Source organism: Dama dama, chromosome 28, assembly GCF_033118175.1.
Source record: "Dama dama isolate Ldn47 chromosome 28, ASM3311817v1, whole genome shotgun sequence".
Taxonomy (NCBI): Eukaryota; Metazoa; Chordata; class Mammalia; order Artiodactyla; family Cervidae; genus Dama; species Dama dama.
The window spans coordinates 19,561,834-19,582,946 of NC_083708.1; the positions used below are offsets into that span (position 1 = coordinate 19,561,834).

General features: G+C 40.9%; 1 protein-coding gene across 1 annotated transcript in view; it reads right to left on the reverse strand.

Moving 5' to 3' along the window:
- ELOVL4 (ELOVL fatty acid elongase 4) overlaps nt 1-21,113 on the reverse strand; it is a 37,583-nt gene that overhangs the window by 3,619 nt on the left and 12,851 nt on the right. The window contains exons 2-5 of the mRNA XM_061131734.1: nt 7,212-7,399; nt 6,097-6,177; nt 2,764-2,935; nt 1,208-1,335 (exon numbers count right to left, since the gene is read on the reverse strand). Coding sequence (XP_060987717.1) covers nt 1,208-1,335; nt 2,764-2,935; nt 6,097-6,177; nt 7,212-7,399 — 569 coding nt within the window. The remainder of the gene's footprint in view (nt 1-1,207; nt 1,336-2,763; nt 2,936-6,096; nt 6,178-7,211; nt 7,400-21,113) is intronic.

A 21,113-nucleotide genomic window follows, 5' to 3' on the forward strand; every position in this document is an offset into this window, starting at 1 on the left:
AGGGTGTGTCTGGGGGGTGACTGAGTCAGGCATCGCTCAAAGAGAATCAGGTGCAGTCTTCCCGCAAAGTAGATAACAACAGTTCACATGATTTCCATCTTCTCATTTTCTTGGGCCCACTTACTAATAACCGCGAGAAACGAATTACACAAACTGTGTAAACAGGTTACACAAAAACTGGAGGAAGCTTCCTGTAGCATTTTACTTGCAGATGAGTCCTGCACACCCAGCACTCCCCAAAAGCTGTGCTTCCTGTTTGGGTAGCCTGTTGTTTGGCAACTTAAAACAGAGATGAATGATATTTCCAAATGTGATTCCACTGATAAAATTGTGCACATGCTATGATTAAAGCAAATTATAATCAATTCCAAGGCTTGAAGAATAGCTACCAGGTTGGTTTTGGATTTCCGGTTTGATCACTGGGCTGGCGCTTCAGCTCTGAAGGTTGCACTGAGTCACCCAGATGCTACCAGAAGTCCTACTAGGGGTTGGTGCTGTGAACTGTCTGCTCTGAAGATGAACATGTGAGTATACCAAGCTCTGCTCTCTAAGGATTGTGTGTTAGGGAATTAAGAGTTCTTTGATCCTTGGTCCTTTAACTTATTTATTTTTTGGCCACACAGCACTGCATATGGGATCTTAGATCCCTGACCAGGGATCAAACTTGCACCCTCTGCAGCAGAAGCATGGAGCCTTAACCACTGGGCGGCCAGGGAAGTTCATCCTTTACCCCATCCCTTCCTTGGCTCTGTGACTTCTCTACAACTTTCCTATTCTAAATGTATAGGATCTGTTCACAAGAACGAAAAATGGGAGTAAAAAACCAGAAAATGTATTTAAGGGCAGAATGAACAGAGGTAATAATAACATTTTAAGTGGGAAAAAAACTAAGAAGTTATTTTTCTAATCATAAACGATTGTGTATTTTGCAACGTGCCTAGATCTTTACTCATCCATTTCACAGAGATGTTTAAAGGATATTCCTATTAGACAGACAGGACCTGCATCTGGTCTTTTAGGGACATTTAAAAAGCAAGAGTCTGTGAGCACTCAGCCTATGAACAGGCAGCTCAGAGCCAGACAGCCTAAACTCCTATCGCTGGAGCACAGAGAAAGCCAGTTTGGTAACATAAAATGGTTGAAAATGACTCAGCACTTCACAATTAATGAGAGTCTAACGTTCTCAGTGTTTTAACAGAGAACTCACCAGCTGCAGCATGGTCAGGTATCGTTTCCACCAGAGATATTTCTGAATCCACGGGCCGAAGGCAGCTAACCCGTAGTATGAATACATAATCACATGGATGAAGGAATTCATCTGGGCTCCAAAAAATGCTTTAGAAAAAGAGGTGATACAAGACACGGAAATCTTTATTTAGGTGATAAACCATCTGAACGTAAAATAAATGAATCTACATTATTTTCCAACATTTAATTCTGAGTATAGATGAGAAATAAAAGTTGTAAAACAGTTCTAATGGACAAGCCTTCTCTTAAGATCATGCCGAATATTTTTAAAGTTTAGACTCCAGCTTTAATCATATAAATAAAAATGGGTGTTCTTCAAAGGCAAAGGACTTCCCCAGTGGCACTGCTGCTAAGTCGCTTCAGTAGTGTCCAACTCTGTGCGATCCCATAGATGGCAGCCCACCAGACTCCTCCATCCCTGGGATTCTCCAGGCAAGAATACTGGAGTGGGTTGCCATTTCCTTTTCCAATGCATGAAAGTGAAAAGTCAAAGTGAAGTCGCTCAGTCGTGTCTGACTCTTCTCGACCCCATGGACTGCAGCCTACCAGACTCCTCCGTCCATGGGATTTTCCAGGCAAGAGTGCTGGAGTGGGTTGCCATTGCCTTCTCCACCCAAGTGGCTCAAGTAGGCCCTAATATACTTAAGTAGGTCCTAATACTGCCAATATTATTTTTCATTCTGTTACTCTTGGGGGAATAAAAGCCAGGGTACATATAATGGTTTAAGCAGATTTGTAAATCCTTCATTATTGTCTTTATATGTGCCGATACACATAGCTACAACAAAATAATACTCATTTCTTAGATTTCTAAATAGTTTGAAAGTCAAGTAGCAAGATGAACTGTAGTATGACTTGTACCCTGGGTCCCCATCAAAGGAATGGTCTGTTTCCAGCTCAATAATGTGAATTATCTCCAATGTACAGGCATCTCAAAAGCTGGAGGCAGATCTTGGCCAAACTGTGAGTTCAGATTCTCTTCAACACTGAGAAGGCTACCTACAATTTCCTTTGAGTAAGAAGCAGTAGGTGCTCTGGGGCCTATTTGAGAGCAAGAGTGGGCTCTGGGCTTGGAGGAGAGATGGAACCTTCAGATGGAGAAGTTCTATCTTGGTATCCTCTGAATCAGAACCACTAGCATTGCTCCCTCTCAAAATACTGTTTGCTACACTTGGGATTCATTTATGCTAATCTCTGGGGTAAATCTTTAGGTGTGAAAGTAGTCACAGATAAACAGCTAAAGCTCTACTTTCTTCAAATTTCTTTAAAGCGAAATTAACACAGGAATAATTAAGCCTGGAAGGAAGTTATATTTGTGTGTGTGTTAGTTGCTCAGTCATGTCCGCCTCTTTGCGGTCTCATGGGCTGTAGCCTGCCAGGCTCTTCTGTCCATGGAATCCTCCAAGCAAGAAAACTAGACTGGGCTGCCATTAGACCAAGTCAAATTCCCACCACTTTCCACCCGACACATTTACATAATTTAGTACACGGGGACATGTTCCTGAAGATGCTCACCCTGTCCTCCTGGGACCCACTTAATTCCGATCCACCACAAGGTAAACATGGTGCAATGATGATACACGTGAAGAAAAGAGACTTGGTTGTTTTTCTTCCTCAGGATAAAAAACACCGTGTCCAAATATTCAATTCCTTTAGATATAAAGTACCACCACAGAGCAGCAGCTATCTGTAGAAAGAAAGGGAAAGCATTTTACAAACACCAGAATGGTACTATCACATGGTTTTCTACTAAAGTGAAGTCTTAAGCAATTTTTACTGCACAAAATGTATGAGGCATAGAATCATTTTTGTTTAAGTGGGTGTGAAACCTAGGCATCTATTCATGGGGAAGATGATGGGAAATAAAAGACTCCAAATCTGTATCTACACTGTACCAACAGTTCAGAGATTTTCAGTCTGTTTCATAGCTGGATGTCCTGGGTACCAGCCCACTGACTGCAGTGCTGTGAACACTTTCAGCTGCTATGATTTGCAGTGTGGGAGAGAAACAGATATTTACTCTATAAAGGCATTTCAGTTGTTCATGTCGAGCCTATATTCCAGCCTCAGAGATTCTTGCAAGTGTGCTTGAGGAGCAACTCGTCTCTCTTTCTCACTTTAACATGTGCAACAAAATACTTAACCACATTATTTTTTATTAGGTGGTGAAATTTTTAAAATGATAAACTGCAATAAACACACACACGCCACAAATATTTCCTAGGTCATAAATATAATCCTGCTTACATGAGTAAGTCTTTTCTTTTCCTGGGCTCTAATTAAGACACCAGATGGTGCAGAAAGATTACATTACACGCTGAGATTAAGGATCCAAGGATCCAGCGAGAGGTGACCTCTGTATATACATTTTAAAATATTTCACAGGAATCCCACTAAAATAGTAATCTAGATTCATCTTTCTTATGTCAAGTATTTTCTTTGACATCTGCACTATATACCAATAGCAAAGGCAGCAGTACAAAACTGAAATCTGATGGTAAACTTGTGTGTGTCAGCAGTTTGGCAGATGCATTCACAGGAAGGCTTAGGCTCTTCAGAGCTGATAGGGTCTTCATTTGATAAGAGCACCTGTTGGATGCCATGGGTTTCTGTCTGTTTGGGTTTGGCTGTTCGCTTTTGAAAAACAAAATTATGATTTTAAAGTGTAGGCAAGGAAAAAAGAGAACATCCAAAGAAAAAAATAATTGTCTTGTATTTACAAACTGAGAATTATTTACTGAGTCTGTTTGCATAATAACATTGCTGAAAATGATAAAGTTGTTTGAAAACAAACTTGAAATAGGGAACTACTCATAGCAAAACTATATTTAATATTCACCATTATGTTGGTATTTTAAAGTGTAACATTTTGGTGCAGTAAGGGGCTTCCCAGGTGGCTCAGCAGTAAAGAATCCACCAGCCAACGAAGGAGACATAGGTTTGATCTCTGAGTCGGGAAGATCCCCCGGAGTAAGAAATGGCAACCCACTCCAGTATTATTGCCTGGAGAATTCCATGGACAGAGGAGCCTGGTGAGATATAGTCTGTGGAGTTGGACATGACTTAGCAACAGAGCATGCAAACTCTATCTAGAAGGTCATGTCTTATTTCCCCTCTTATCTGGCATGTTAAATTAGCAATGAGACATAAACAGTAATTAACAATCCTTCTTTTTAGTTTGTGAAAGTGTTACTCGCTCAGTAGTGTCTCACTCTTTGTGACCCCATGGACTGTAGCCTGCCAGGCTCCTCTGTTCATGGAATTCTCCAGGCAAGAATACTGGAGTGGGTAGCCACTGACTTCTCCAGGGGATCTTCTGACCCAGCAATCAAACCCAAGTCTGCTGCACTGCAGGCAGATTCTTTTGCATCTGAGCCACCAGGGAACTGAATAGCTACATCAAAGTGAAAAGATTCTTCTTAGCTACATAACAACGAATACAAAGATGAGTGTCTGAGTAAAACACTTATTCTGCCACATCTCAGAATAACAGAGAGGGAAGAAATGTTCAAATACAATCTGCTGCCAGTCTTGTCCTTCTCCTCCTAGATTTCAGGTCTCACAACAGCTACATTTTTAAAGAACTCATCAGTTTACGCATGCCAGGAGGGCAGGGACACAATGGCCAGAGTGGTATTTTTAAAACTTGATCCTCCAAATATTAACATGTTGTCTCCCCCAAAGGGTTTATCTGAGCTCACTCCTCAAAGAAAGCAAGTCCGACACATTTCCTTTTCTCTCCCCAGATGCAAGCAAGACCAGTCCTGCTCCACTGCTCCAACCAGGAGAAGGTTCTCGAGCAACAAAGGGGCTCCCCTCAGGCAATCTCAGGTCTGAGCTCCCTGTTAACCGTTTGTTTACATGACTGCCTCTCCCACCTTTGCTAGAATGTCAGCTCCACAAAGGCTGGGTCCCTGTCTGCCTTTCCACTGGGGCTCCCAGTACCCGCGCGCTATCTGTGTATAGCCAATGTCAATACACACTTGTTGAATGAATAAAACCAACGTGACAACCAAAAGGGGTCATTTTTCATCAGCGTGTTAAGTCTTCCAATGGGGAAATGAAGACAGAGACATAAAATCATAAATACATTAAAGCAATTTGGTCTCGGGTCTTGATGAATACGGGTTAGTTTATATTGTTGAACCCCAATGCTAAAGAGCTATTTTTTTTTCAGGGCCAGCTATTACATATTATATTATTACTACATATATCATATCTAACATAAAACACACATATATATAACATATGTCACAGACACATATTTTTAATATGAACACAGTATACAAGAGGAATTCAATAAATACGTAACTAAGTATTGTTTCTTCACTTGAGTAAAATGGCAATTTTACTGATGTAGGTGACTACAAAGTAAAATATGATAACATTGTATTACTAGTCTATTTTTCTCAAATATAAATAAAAACTGGGTTTATACCTATACAAGCTGTGCTATGCCTAATTTACTAAACATTAAATAGTTTCTATTTGTCTTCCTCATACTTTCTTAACAAATATTCAACTTCAAGAGTTTCTATTCTCGACCAAAAAACCAAGAATCTAAAATATAATCTTTATACTAAACATGGAACTATTATTATTATTGTTTTTTTTGAGTACTGCATTTCAGTAGTTCAACACATATTCACTCTCAAATCACCAAATGAGAAAAGATAATGGGGGAAGAAAATGGATTTTAAATTATGTATATTTTTTAAAAAGTAGTTTTATTGACTCCAAACAATCCCACTATAGTTTTACCACTACATTAAAGCATGTTTTTCATAGACTAGAAACTACAAAATTAAACCAACTTATACTGATTAGCAGTGTTTTTAATATACTTACCCTGACTTCATGAACGTTATCAGAATAATCCACAGTCTGGCAAATATAGCTATATCCTGCATTATATGATCCCATGAATAACTGGAAAAAGAAAGTAACATTTGGAGTAAAGTTTTAGAAGATATAACATTTAAAAGCACTACCTACAATGTGCAAACTTCCAAAATATTTTTAAAAGTAATATTGTCTTAAAAATAAATTTCAAATGCATTAAACATTTAATATGTTGGAATTTCTAAGATTTATTATCCGTCAATTTATTATTAAATTGAAATCTAAATTGACATGTAAAATTTGGACTGAGACACTCTATCTATATTATAATATTAAGAGAAACTGTGATTAACCATGCTGCAAGAGTTGCATGGGTTTCTAGTTTTGAACCAGAGTGGACTGCATCTAACAAATTAGGTAAAGTAGCCAAATAAATTAAAGTTTTTTATGATGTCGAGTTTCTCACAATTTAAAAAGTGGCTGGGTCAATCTAGCTTTTAGGATTTCCTTTTAAAATGCCATAGAAAATTTCTTGGTTTCCAGAAAAGTATCCACTGGTTAGCAGCAACAGTTGTATAATAGTTAACTCATTTTAGTTCCAACCTAAAATATTAATACAATTATATTATGTGGTAGGATTTAAATTTGAAATCGGTATTTTACATCTGCATATTTTCATCAGTTACCAAACCTGAAACTGCTGAATGAGAAATATAAATAAAGAGGCACAACTATTTACTGAGGATTTAATATGTTCTAAACACAATGCAAAAATTATCTCACTTATCTGTGATACCTTAGAAGACAGGAATTATGCCCATTTTACAGATGGGGGAAATGAGCCTCAAAAAAGTTAAGGAACTTCCAATGTCAGAAAAACTAGTAAGGGTTATTTTAGAATCCAGTTTGTCTGCTTCCAAATTTCACTTTAAATAAGTCTTTATACTTTATGAATGTTTCAGATTTTTGTTATCCATGCTTACGTCAATAACATAAAATTTATTCTTAGAGGAGCTAACAGTTATCTTAGGGCACAACATTCCAATCATAGTTTAACACATTCTTATTTTCTAATTTGCAACAGACCTGAGGAAGGATAAAGTGAACTTTAGTAAACCTACCTCTCTGAAGATAAAAAGGTTAAGCAAAACCATCCCGAAATTATAGAGAATGAGCACTAAACGCATCTGGAAAGGCTCACGGTCCCTCATCCATTTGGGACCCAGCCACACGAAGAGGAGGTACAGGGTGCTTATGCAGAGTGTCGGCAGTGGGGACTGCATCAGGGGCCAGTTCTCGACGCGTTTATCTACAGAGGGGACACAACATTCATTACGTGATAAACATTTCATCAAATGAAATTATTAGGAAGGGCCACGTTTCAACTTAGCTTTCCTCCGTGACCAAATACAGATCCTTAGAGGTCCAACAAAAACACACGACATACAGTTCTAATGACATGAATGAACCTGGACCGTATTATACAAAGCGAAGTAAGTCAGAAAAAGAAAAACAAATATCCCATATTAACGCATATATATGGAATTTAGAAAGATGGTACTGGTGAACCTATTTGTAGGGCAGCAGTGGAGATGCAGACATAGAGAACAGACGTGCGGACACAGTGGATGAACTGAGAGAGCAGAAGGGAATCGTGTATGTTACCATATGTAAAAGAGCCAGTGGGAGTTTTCTGTATGATGCAGCGAGCTCAGACCAGTGCTTGTGACAACCTAGAGGGAGGGAGGTTCAAGAAGGATGGGACATATGTATACGGATGGCTGATTATGTTGATGCAAGGCAGAAACCAACACAACATTGTAAAGCAGTTATCCTCCAATTAAAAATACATGCATTTTTAAAATATATGACATAAAAACCGAAGAAACAATACCAATTCCTGGGAGTAGCTTTTGGAAGTGAAGTTGCATTATATAAGGTACACCTTATATATTTGACAGAGAACCTTGACAACAAAGAGATGAAACAAGGTTCATTGAAAATACAGAATAGGCTTGGGGTGAACAGTTAATCAAAGGTTTCATAGACAGAAAATACTTAAAGGAGAAACTTGACCTTATATTAAATATGTGAAATAAATCAGCAGTTTGGAAGCTACTCCCTCCTATGCTAAAAGCAGGAAAAACTTAGTAAACTGAAGAGGTCTGGAGAATAGAAGCCATCCCCTGGAATATTTCTGGATGCTGAAGACAACAGTATGGTTATACCTGAATTAAGTTGAGGATTAAGTTAGAGGTCATTACAGTTTGATAATTTATTTAAATGGCAACCACCATATTCAAGACATTTTTCTTTTTTCTTGAGAACATGAATTTATTCTTTTCCCATGAGTATAATCAACTTAAGTGCTTTTCTCTAAAGCGATAAATCATTTACCTTAAGTATGTGTAAATATATACATCTCCAATGTAACACATTATTTCATTTAAATTGAATCAGCTGTCTTTAAATTCAAGTATGTAATCTTGAATCAAATTTATAACAGAGTTTTGCCACAAATATTTCTGAGATGCATAAAAATGAAATATGAGGTAGACAAAAATTTACATTATAAAAAGACACTGAAGTCAATTTTTATATTTCTAAAAGCTAAATGGCATTTCGAAGGTTGTGAATCTAATGTCTAGTTTATTCTTGGTAATGCATATTATTTCTATGTTGTATTTTGAAGAAAATAATATATTTCTCAATAGTTAAAAAATTTTAGCCAGTTCCTAAAACCTAGCCTAAGTGAATGTAATTTAATTGCTCATTACAATGTCTCTCTATTTAAACTGTCAGTTTTATAAAACTATATATGTGAAACAGCTCTGGATAAGTTAATTATCTTTCAAAATACTTTGCATAAAATAAATTAGTCTGTTCCTATATTACTGTCAACAGAAAATAAGACAGAAGATGTGAAACACAAGTACAAAAATATTTAATCACATAGCTTCCAAAGTTGGGAAATGACTTAATAACTATGGTTTCCATAAAAGAAGAGTTGCTAGAAGGGTGGGATGGGGCTTCCCAGGTGATTCAGCCATTAAGAATCCCCTTGCAATACAGGAGATGTGGGTTCGACCCCTGGGTCAGGAAGATCATCTGGAGAAGGAAACAGCAACCCTCTCCAGTATTCTCACCTGGAAAGTCCCATGGAGAGAGAAGCCTGGCGGGCTACAGCCCATGGGGTTACAAAGAGTGGGACACGACTTAGTGGCTAAAGAACAACAAGGATGGGATAGTGACTTGAAAAGAAAAGAAAAAAACCAAACACACAAATATGAGAACAACAACAGAAACCCCAGAGGAACTGATTTTACTTTATAGTTTACAGTGGAAGCCTACTATCTATCTATTCATAGAGATTATGGTTCTGTCACTCAAATCAAAACATATTCCAGAACTAAAAATAAACTAAAACACTTAAAGGACAGGAGGGATAGTAGTCCTCTTAGTAGTCCTCTTATAGGGAGGGTAATTTAAAAGACGGTGGCATGGCTTTTGGTGAAGGTACTGTACCACTGTGGTCTTACCAGTGGTTGTGCACTCTTCTTTAATGTCACTATGATATCCTTCTGCACCCATATCTTTCTGTGTCAAAAGGCCCCTTAAAACATGGAGTATTTATCTACTTAGATCTTTATTTTTCTGTATTATAGAAAAAGACTTGATACGAAGCCCCTAAATCCTAAAGCTTGGATCTACTTCTGGTGATGAGGAAAGGAGTTGCCAGGGTGTCCCATCTTCATCCACAAACTAGAGAGCTTTTCCCATAGGATGGATGCAAAGAGCAAAAGAACTCTGCTATGAGATAATCTATGTAAGAAAGAAAATTACAAAGAAAGATTGATTATATTCCTTGCGGTTGAAGATGGGGAAGCTCTATACAGTCAGCAAAAACAAGACTGGGAGCTGACTGGGGCTCAGATCATGAACTCCTTATTGCAAAATTCAGACTTAAACTGAAGAAAGTGCAGAAAATCACTAGACCATTCAGGTATGACCTAAATCAAATCCCTTACAATTATACAGTGAAAGTGACAAATAGATTCAAGGGATTAGATCTGACAGACAGAGTGCCTGAAGAACTATGGACAGAGGTTCATGACATTATACAGGCAGCAGTAATCAAGACCACCCCAAGAAAAAGAAATGAAAAAAGGCAAAATGGTTGTCTGAAGAGGCCTTACAAATAGCTGAGAAAAGAAGAGGAGTGAAAGGCAAAGGAGAAAAGGAAAGATCTGAGTGCAGAGTTTCAAAGGAGAGCAAAGAGAGATAAGAAATTCTTCCTCAGTGATCAATGCAAAGAAATAGAGGAAGACAAAAGAAAGACTAGAGATCTCTTCAAGAAAATTAGAGATACCAAGGGAACATTTCATGCAAAGATGGGCTCAATAAAGGACAGAAACAGTATGGACCTAACAGAAGCAGAAGATATTAAGAAGAGGTGGCAAGAATACACAGAAGAACTATACAAAATATATCTTAATGACCCAGATAATCATGAGGGTGTGAAAACCAGACATCCTGGAGTGTGAAATCAAGTGGGCCTCAGGAAGCATCACTACAAGCAAAGCTAGAGGAGGTGATGGAACTCCAGCTGAGCTATTTCAAATCCTAAAATATGATGCTGTTAAAGTGCTGCACTCAATACGCCAGCAAATTTGGAAAACTCAGCAGTGGCCACAGGACTGGAAAAGGTCAGTTTTCATTCCAATCCCTAAGAAAGGCAATGCCAAAGAATGCTCAAACTACTGCACAATTGCACTCATCTCACACGCTAGTAATGCTCAAAATTCTCCAAGCAAGGCCTCAACAGTACATGAACTGAGAACTTCCAGATATTCAAGTGGGATTTAGAAAAGGCAGAGGAACCAGAGGTCAAATTGCCAACATCCACTGGATCATCAAAAAAGCAAGAGAGTTCCAGAAAAACATCTACTTCTGTTTTATTATGTCAAAGCCTTTGACTGTGTGGCTCACAACAAACTGTGGAAACTTCTTCAAGAAATGGGAATACCAGACCACCTGACCTGCCTCCTGAGAAATCTGTATGCAGGTCAAGAAGCAACAGTTAGAACTGGACATGGAACAACAGACTGGTTCCAAATTGGGTAAGGAGTACATCAAGGCTGTATACTGTCATCCTGCTTATTTAACTTCTATACAGAGTACATCATGAGAAACGCTGGGCTGGAAGAAGCACAAGCTGGAATCAAGATTGCTGGGAGAAATATCAATAACCTCAAATATGCAGATGACACCACCCTTATGGCAGAAAGTAAAGAAGAACTTAAAAGCCTCTTGATGAAAGTGAAGGACGAGAGTGAAAAAACCTGGCTTAAAGCTCAACATTTAAAAAACTAAGATCACGGCATCTGGTCCCATCACTTCATGGCAAATAGATGGGGAAGCAATGGAAACAGTGACAGACTTTATTTTCTTGGGCTCCAAAATCACTGCAGATGGTGATTGCTGCCATGAAATTAAAAGACACTTCCACATTGGAAGAAAAGTTATGACCAACCTAGACAGCATATTAAAAAGCAAAGACTACTTTTTCAACAAAGGTCCATCTAGTCAAAGCTATGATCTTTCCAGTAGTCATGTATGGGTGTGAGAGTTGGACCATAAAGAAAGCTGAGCACCGAAGAATTGATGTTTCTGAACTGTGGTGTTGGAAAAGACTCTTGAGAGTCCCTTGAACTGCAAGGAGATCCAACCAGTCCATCCTAAAAGAAATAAGTCCTGAATATTTATTGGAAAGACTGATGCTGAAGCTGAAACTCCAGTACTCTGGCTACCTGCTGGGAAGGGCTGACTCATTGGAAAAGACCCTGATGCTAGGAAAGATTGAAGGCATGAGGAGAAGGAGATAACAGAAGACAAGACAGTTGGATGGCATCACTGACTTGATGGACATGAGTTTGAGCAAGCTCCAGGAGTTAGTGATGGACAGGGAAGCCTGGTGTGCTGCAGTCCGCAGGGTTGCAGAGAGTTGGACACGACTGAGCAACTGAACTGACTGACTGACTGTAACAAAGAAAGGAAGATAAATTCATCTGTAAAGCGATTCTAATCTCTAACATCATAGATTATTTCTTACTCTTATACACACAATTCCTATTGACTGCAAAGGCAGTTCTGTGCAGCAAGCAAGGGAAAAATTAGAGAGGTGGGTTCGAAATTTCCCCCAAATCAAGAATAAATAAAAATGCTCAATCCTGGGAGGGAGTTTGGGGGAGAATGGATACATGCATGTATATGTATGGCTGAGTCCCTTTGCTGTCCACTTGAAACCATCACAACATTGTTAACTGGCCATACTCAATATAAAATAAAAAGTTTAATAAAAAAACTTAAAAAGAAAGAATGTCAATTGGGTCACTCTAATCTTCAAGAGCTCATGCTCGTTCTCAGTCATATCTTATTCTTTTGTGAACCCATGAAGCCCACCAGGCTCCTCTGTCCGTGGGATTCACCAGGCAAGAATACTAGAGGGGGTTCCCACTGCCTACTGCAGGGGATCTTCCTGACCATTAAATGAAACAGTTCTACAAAACACACATTGGTTGTTACAGTCCGTGAACATAAGCCTCAAACCTTGCTTAAAATATTAATTTGAATATTGTTTTCCTTAAATCCAAATAGCAAGTCTACACGTGACATAAATGATTGGTTATATCATCCTAATTTTGTAAGACCAAGAACAATGAACTCTACTTCATCAGAATGGTGGGAGAACTGAGGTTCTCTTTAACAGACTCGTTCAAACTACACAGAAGTTACCATTTCATTCAGGATTCTTAATTTTCAAAGAACTGAAGTCTTTCACTAAAATAAAAGAAAGTTCTTTGGGAAAAAAAAATGCCCATCCTTTTTAATGCATGGTGTTACTCATGCAACAGAGATATTTAAAGAGACAGGAGTAAGAAGCTGAAGGTCTAGACAGGAAGAAATAAGACAGAAGCCAACAGGGGTAAAAGAGGTGTGGGGGGAGGGGGCAGACAAGGAGTAACAGTCACAACAGAGGAAGCATGTGAGACTCCACCAGCAGACAGGCGCGCTGTTTTAACGCCAGCTCTGCAGCTGTGGGTAAGACCTTAAGGGCACAACTTGTCCTCATTCCCTTCATCTGTAACACCTGATGGGGAGCAGTGAAACTGGATTAGCGCTTCTCCAATGTCAACAAGAAAAAGAATCGCTTGGGAGCATAGTTACAGTGCAGGTTCTGACTCAGTAGCTTGGGGGTACGGCTCACCTTTAGGAAGATTTTGCACTTTCTAGAAGTTCCAAGGGAGGCTATGCCAATGTTCCATGGACCATCCTTGAGTATCAGAACACTAGGTGATCCCTTGGGAGTGTTAACTTCTAAAAATTGCTACTTTTTATAGCAACAGCAAGGAGGAGAAGGGTTCCCTGGTAGCTCAGATGGTAAAGAATCCCCCTACAATGCAGGACACCCCAGTTTGATCCCTGGGTCGGGAAGATCCCCTGGAGGAGGAAATGGCAATCCACCCCAGTATTCTTGCCAGGACAGTCCCATGGACAGAGGAGCCTGGTGGGCTACAGTCCATGGGTTTGCAGAGTTGGACAGAACTAAGCAGCTTTCACTTTTTCAGAAAGAGAAAGAATGGGACTGAAGGTAAGGAACACTGGGTTAAGAAAACAAGCAGTTTTCTCTGGCCAGGGACCCACTTCTCACGGCGAGCCCTTGCACATGTTCTTATAGCGCACCATAGTGTCCTGTGACCGTCCTCCAACGCCCCATCCCCGCACCCTCTGCCTCTGGCCTGACCTCTCCTTCTGAGTTTGGTGTTTATTCTTTTTTAACTAATCACTTTTTACCTCTTTATTTATTGTTGGTTGTGCTGGATCTTTGTGGCTGTACAGGCTTTTTTCCTTTAGCTGCAGCTAGCAGGGGCCACCCCGTAACTGTGGTACCAGGGCTTCTCATTGCTGTTAGCAGGCCACCCCGTAACTGTGGTTCCAGGCTCCTCATTGCTGTTAGCAGGGGCCACCCCGTAACTGTGGTTCCAGGCTCCTCATTGCTGTTAGCAGGGGCCACCCCGTAACTGTGGTTCCAGGCTCCTCGTTGCTGTTAGCAGGGGCCACCCCGTAACTGTGGTTCCAGGGCTTCTCTTATTGCTGAGCGTGGGCTCTAGGGCACGTGAGCTTCAGTAGCTGTCTTGCACAGACTTGGTTACTCCACAGCAGGTGGGAAATTCCGGGACCAGACATCGAACCCATGTCTCCTACACTGGTAGGTGGACTCTTTACCACTGAACCACCAGGGAAGCCCTTAAATAATCTTTTGAAGGAATTATATCCTCTATTCATTTGAGTTACACAGGATCCAAATGTAGATCATGCGTATTAAGGTAAAAGAAGACACGTTTCTGGTATGCTGTCAGTACACAGTGATGGATGGGGTTCCACACCATGAATTTTATTAGGGGTGGAAAAAAAAAGGAAAATTCTACTGAAACACTATCCCTCTTGCCAACACTGAAGTCAGATTCTGTCATCGAGGAATACCAAGGTTCAAATGGGTTTTATGTAACATTCTTGGGGAATGCTCTCTATGAAAAGCTCCTATAGGGGAGGGAGAGGGTCAATATGGCACAAATATTATATAAATTGAACTCCAGTTGATTTGTCATATTGTCTTCTTTCTATATTTTATTAATATGTTTACTAACATGTCTATGCCTTCATGTTTTGATAATTTTGCTCTTATTTTTGAGTCTGTTTATTAACAATTTTGGGCTTTCCTCTATGGCTCAGATGGTAAAGACTCTACCTGCAATGCAGGAGATCTGGGTTCGAGACCTGGGTTCAATCCCTGGGTCAGGAAGATCCCCTGGAGAAAGGAATGCCTACCCACTCTAGTCTTCTTGCCTGCAGAATTCCATGGACAGAAGAGACTGGCGGGCTACAGTCCATGGGGTCACAAAGAATCAGACACGACTTAGCAACTTTCACTCTCATTAACAATTTTAAGCCTTTCATGTTGCACATCCCTGAATATTCATTAGAAGGACTGATGCTGAAGCTCCAATACTTTGGCTACCTAACGTGAAGAGCTGACTCATTGGTAAAGACCCTGATGCTGGGAAAGATAGCAGGCAGGAGAAGAAGGGGACGACAAGAGGATGAGATGGTTGGAAGGCATCATCAACTCAATGGACATGAGTCTGAGCAAACTCTGGGAGATGGTGAAGGACAGGGAAGCCTGGCATGCTGCAGTCCACGGGATCGCAAAGTGTCAGACATGACTTAGCAACTAAAAACAACAACAATAAATTCCACGTGTAGAATTTCAGATTTAGAAATGATCCCTTTATTTTAAAAAGGAGATGCATAGAGACCAAGAGACTTGCAGGAGAAGGGGGAGCCCACCTTCTCAGTCACCATGCTCACTCATTTTAAATTATAGGCATGAAGAAAATTTTCAAATAAAACTGTGACTATCCATCATGGTCCTTCAAGGGAAAGAAAGCAAGAGAGACTTACAGAAGTCCCCTGAGCAGAAGGGAGGACAAGAGATAAACACACCGAGGCTCACACCTTCCCAGCTGCTGCACCCAGTAGACCTGGTCTAGGATCGCAATGCTCTGGAAGACACAACACCAAATACTGAGGAAAGACCAAGGAAGTCTAGCCTGCAAAAGAGGAGGCCTCATCAAATACTCAAAGACCTAAAGAGGCGCCAGATTTATTCTCTATCCAGAGAACCCATGAGAAGGGCTTGAGCAAAGGTAAATGACGCCTATAAATTCAGAAATTTCTAACCATGAGGTCTCTCTTCCTATAAGTGGAAAAGCTGTCTCCTTTGGAAATGAGTTTCAAGTTATTAATAATTAAATTAATTTTAAATTAAAGTTAAGCAAATCTAAAGCTAAATATTACTGCAAATCAAGTTTCGGAGCAAGGAACTTTATTTCAAAAATAAGACTTACCAAGACACATTATCTTAACCTTCCAGACCCTTAAGCGTTAACTTCTTTCTCAAGAAACTGTTTCCATCTAAAACACTTTGTTTCACAAAGCTCATGCCAAGTGAGATTGGTTTACAAACACTAGTTTGGTCAACAATCATACAATTTTATCTATATTAAAAGGCCATGTAATGGTTAACAACTATATGTGCTCATGAGAACTCACAAGCTGTTCACTATAAAGAGTTCACTTTATTATGTGTAAATTATACCTTTATTTTAAAATGGTACCGAAAAAATGGTCCATCTGAAGTGGGGCTTCCCTTGAATACTCTCCCCACCAAGAGCTTCGTTTATTCTTAACCTGATTTGCACCTTAAAAATCACCCAGCATAGTAAACAGAACAGCCCTTCCACCCCTTCTGAGCTCAGTGATTAGGGGCAGGTCATTTGGTCCCTGACCTCTCAAAACTCATCATCTGTTAGAGGAGACACACATGACAAATCAATTGCTTTGCAGGATTCTGACAGCAACATCAGAGGTCAGTCTGGGGACAGGAGAGAGGTGACAAGGGTGGCTTCCGGAGCTGACGCCCAAACCATTCCTTGAAGAAAAGAGGAGTAACTTGGCAAGCAGATAGGAAGGGCGGAAAGCCTTCCTGCTGGGAGAATCATATGTATAAAAGCCACAAATCAAGAAATAAAACACTTACTCTGGAATCTAAGCAGGCCTGAGGTAGAGGATGTGAAGTGAAAGTGAAAGTCGCTCAGTCGTGTCTGACTCTTTGCAACCCCATGGACTAAACAGTCCAGGCCAGAATACTGGAGTGGGTAGCCTTTCCCTTCTCCAGGGATCTTCCCAACCCAGGGGTCGAACTCGGGTCTCCCACATTGCAGGCAGATTCTTTACCAGCTGAGCCACAAGGGAAGCCCGAGGTAGAGGATATATGCAAGGAAAGATGGCAGGAAATGACTAGAGATTTACAGGTCAGATCAGACCTGGGGAGTCTCACAAACTCTGCTGAAGAGGCTGGAACTTATCCTGTAGAGAACAGAGAGATGCTTCCTTGGTTAGAAACTGGAGACCACATGTGGCTTTCAGCAGATGCTGACGGAGGCAGCAGGGGATGGACTGAGGGGAAAGGCAGGGAAACCAGCTGGGTCCGTGGTTCTCAAGTATCTGTCCGTTGCCCACAGAAGAACCATCTGCTCATTAAAAATGCAGATTCCTAGTTTCCACCCCAGATCTACTGAATCACCATCTCTGTGGGTAGGGCTCAGCACTACAACCTTCAAATTCCCCTGCTGATGCTGATGGGTGGGCAACCAGCCTTGGAGACCACTACACCGTGCAAGAAATGAGCGCAACCTGGATCCAAGGGTTGCAGTGCCGATGGAAAAGACAGGCAGATGTGAAAGTCACAAGAGCGAAATCTACAGGCTTGGGGGCTGATGTAGATGTGAGAGGTCAGAGTGAAAGAAAAGCGTGGGGTTACTCCCAGATTTCTGGCCTGGCTGGTGGCACAGATGGTGAAGTTGTGGATCTGGGACAGGGCATACAGGAAGAGGAGCAGGAGGTAATCAGGTGCTTTCTAAACCTCTTCTGCTTGAAGCACTCGTGGAACACCCAGCGGGAGGTATCCAGCAGGGTCTGCATCTGGAGCTGCAGACAACTGCCAGGGTGGCAGACACACAGAGGAGTCACTGGCAGTGAGAAGTCCTCCAGGGTTTCAGGTCACAAGGGAAAGAACACACAGTGAAAGACTAAAACGAACGAAGGCTGAACCCTGCAGAACACCTAAGGGAAGACAGGGATCAACGGCTGTGAAGCAACCAGAGAAGAAGGAAGAGAAAATAGAAAAAGACATGAGGACCAAGAGAGGGGATGGGCAACACACTCTATGGATGCAGAACCAACTGTTCTTTCCAAATCTTTTTAATGAGAAAAAATAACTGTCTCACAAGGTTGACGGGTGATAGTTAAGTGGGTACGTTCCCAGCACACGTGGATGCCATAGGCCCTTCCTTCTGTTGTACCCTGTTCCCTCTGCATCTCCATGCAGGTGGTCCTACATTAGGGATCATCTGAGCCCCTCTGGCTAAGAGCCAAGCCCTCTATGTCTTCTAGGCCTTTTCTTCCCAACCTAAAGGAGTTCTCTAGGCTCTGAATCTGAACTCTCAAGTCAGACTAGCAGCCTTATGACCCCAGCTTTCTCATTCACCAGCTGAATAAGCCCCAGCAAGTTACCCAGTCTCTCTGACTTTACGGGTGATGATAGGGTTGCCAGGAGGAATAAGACACGACGGACAGTGTCTGACAGAGAATAAGAGCTCAGTACATGTCAGCACTGTCTTTACCACTGACAATAATCAAACCACTAAATCCTCCTCTCTCCCAAGAGAAGAGTTAAACCAAATTAAAGAAAAATCGCCATCAGCAATTAATCTTAGCAGGAGACTGTAAAATGAGAAGACAGAATATTTTATAACTTATATGCTGAGAATACAGCACATTTTGTAATTTATTCAGGAGAGCAAATGCATAACAAGTCTAACTTTTTAATTATCTAAAAAAAAGTTCTTTTTTAAAAAACAAAAGCATCCTTTTAAGAAAATGTAAACCAGATTTTAATAAATAATAAAATATTTTTAGTCCAATAGTTTTGAAGTAACCCAAGTCCTTGGAAACTTCTACTTGTACACAAACAACTGTAATTAATTCTTACAACAAACTATGTATAGTAAAGCAATTTTCTTAAAAATCTCTATAGGCGTCTTTTTTCTTTGAAAGGCTTATCTCTTTTAAAGCTTTTTAGAACTCAGGATTTCTACCAGTTAGAATGAAATATCTTCTGCAAGCAGTCTAAGCTGATAGTTGATTTACAGGGCTTCCCAGGTGGCTCAGTGGCCATCAAAAGAAAAATTAGTAAAAATTTAAAATTTTAGAAGATCCAAATTCCCAGAATTGATAAGAAAGAAAACATGGTTACAGGAGGAAATAATCTTCGTTGGGTGACAACTTGGGGAGTCACACGAAGCAGAGGGAATACGGCACCAAGGGACAAGGACAGGACCTGAACTGACAACAGCTGGATTCCAGCTCTATCAGTCATTTTCCGGCTCCATGACTTTGAACCTGAAACTCTTGGGCCACAGTCTTCTCCTATGTAAAACGGGGGTGATAATGTGTGTGCGCTTACTCAGTCTCGTTTGATTCTTTGCCACCCCGTGGACTGCAGCCCGCCAGGCTCCTCTGCCCATGGAACTCTCCAGGCAAGAATATCGGAGTGCGTTGCCATTTCCTACTCCAGGGGATCTTCCTGACCCAGGGATCAAACCCACATCTCTTGCATTGGCAGGCAGATTCTTTACCACTAACGCCACTAGATTACCAAATCACAGAGTTGCTTTGAGGTTCAAACTGAAAACCCTCTGTAGGAAGCCACTCCAACATGAACCCTTTTGCACTTAAAATTCACTAAACATGAATTTCTTCTGAAACTTTTCAAGCACGCTGTGGTTGCCTCTAGCATGCCATGACACTGTCCTGGCACCATCTGTTTAACTGTGTCCCACACCAGACGTGGCAGGGGCTGCAACCGTGATCTCTAAAACCACATAGCTTCCCACGGTGGCTGCACCCACAAACGGTTGAGCCCAAGCACTCTGAAGACCACAGAGTATCTAGAAAATAGCTACTATTATTATGGCTACTGTGAGAATCGACATTCAAGACATTTTATTTTTACCGAAGTATAATTGATTTACAGGCCTCTCCAGGTGGCTCGTGGTAAAGAACCGCCTGCCAGTGTAGAAGACCCAGGAGATGCATGCTCGATCCCTGGGTCGGGAAGATCCTTTGGAGAAGGAAATGGCAACCCGCTCCAGTATTCTTGCCTGGAGAATCCCATGGACAGAGGAGTCTGGTGGGCTACAGTCCATGGGGTCACAAAGAATCTGCCAGGACTGAATGACTAAGCATACATGCAGTTGATTTACATTGTTGTGCCAATCTCCGCTGTATAGCAAAGTGACTCAATGTTACACCTTACAGATCCCTAACATTCAAGATATTTCTAAACTGCCCTTTTGACTCCTATAAAATGAGCAAGAGTCCTTGATCAATATCATTCTAAAAGAAATACAAAGTCTCTGTTGAAGTGAAAAAAAAACCTAAATATTCTATATAAATCCATGCCATTGCTGAGATTCTCTTAAATACATTTTAATAATAATATTTTAAAATTCATAAAAATATTTTAAAATTTTAAAATAGTATTTTGAAATTCTTATTTCTATCATAGTACATAGTAATTGTCGTGTTAGTCTTTCAGTCGTGTCTGACTCTTTGTGACTCCATGGACTGTATCTGCCAGGCTTCTCTGGATTTCTCAAAGCAAGAATACTGGAGTGGGTTGCCATTTCCTGCTCCAGGGGATCTTCCCAACCCAGGGAACGAACCATTGCATTGCAGGCAGATTCTTTCGTCCAAGCTACCAGGGAAGCCCTAGTATATAGTACATGGTAGATTATCAAAAACATTAAAACTCCATCCTTGTGCTATTTGAAGTGCGGTCCCAGGCTTTCCTGGTGGTCCAGTGGTTAAGAATCCACCTACCGGTGCAGGGGACACGGGTTCATTCTTGGTCTGGGGAGATCCCACATGCCGAGGGACCACTAAGCCCGAGCACCCCATCTACTGAGCCCGAGCTCTTGGGCCCTCAAATTGCAACTACTGAGCCCACGAGGCCACGCCCCACAACAAGAGAAGCCACCAAAACAAGAAGCCCGCACACTGGAACTAGCAAGGAGCCCCTGCACACAGCAACAGAGACCCAGCGCAGCCAAAAATAAATAAATAATTTTTTTAAAAAGTGTGGTCTCTGTGCTAGCAGAAAAGCACCTCTTGGAAACTGACTTGAAATGCAGAAGCTCAGGCCTCACTCAAGACTTACTAAGCCAGAGTTCTGCTTTAATTAGTTTTCTAGGTGCTTAACACATCAAAGTCTATGAACTGCTTTAGTCCACTCAGAAGTGTGGGCCTACTTTATATAATACATAATCAAGTCATGTAAT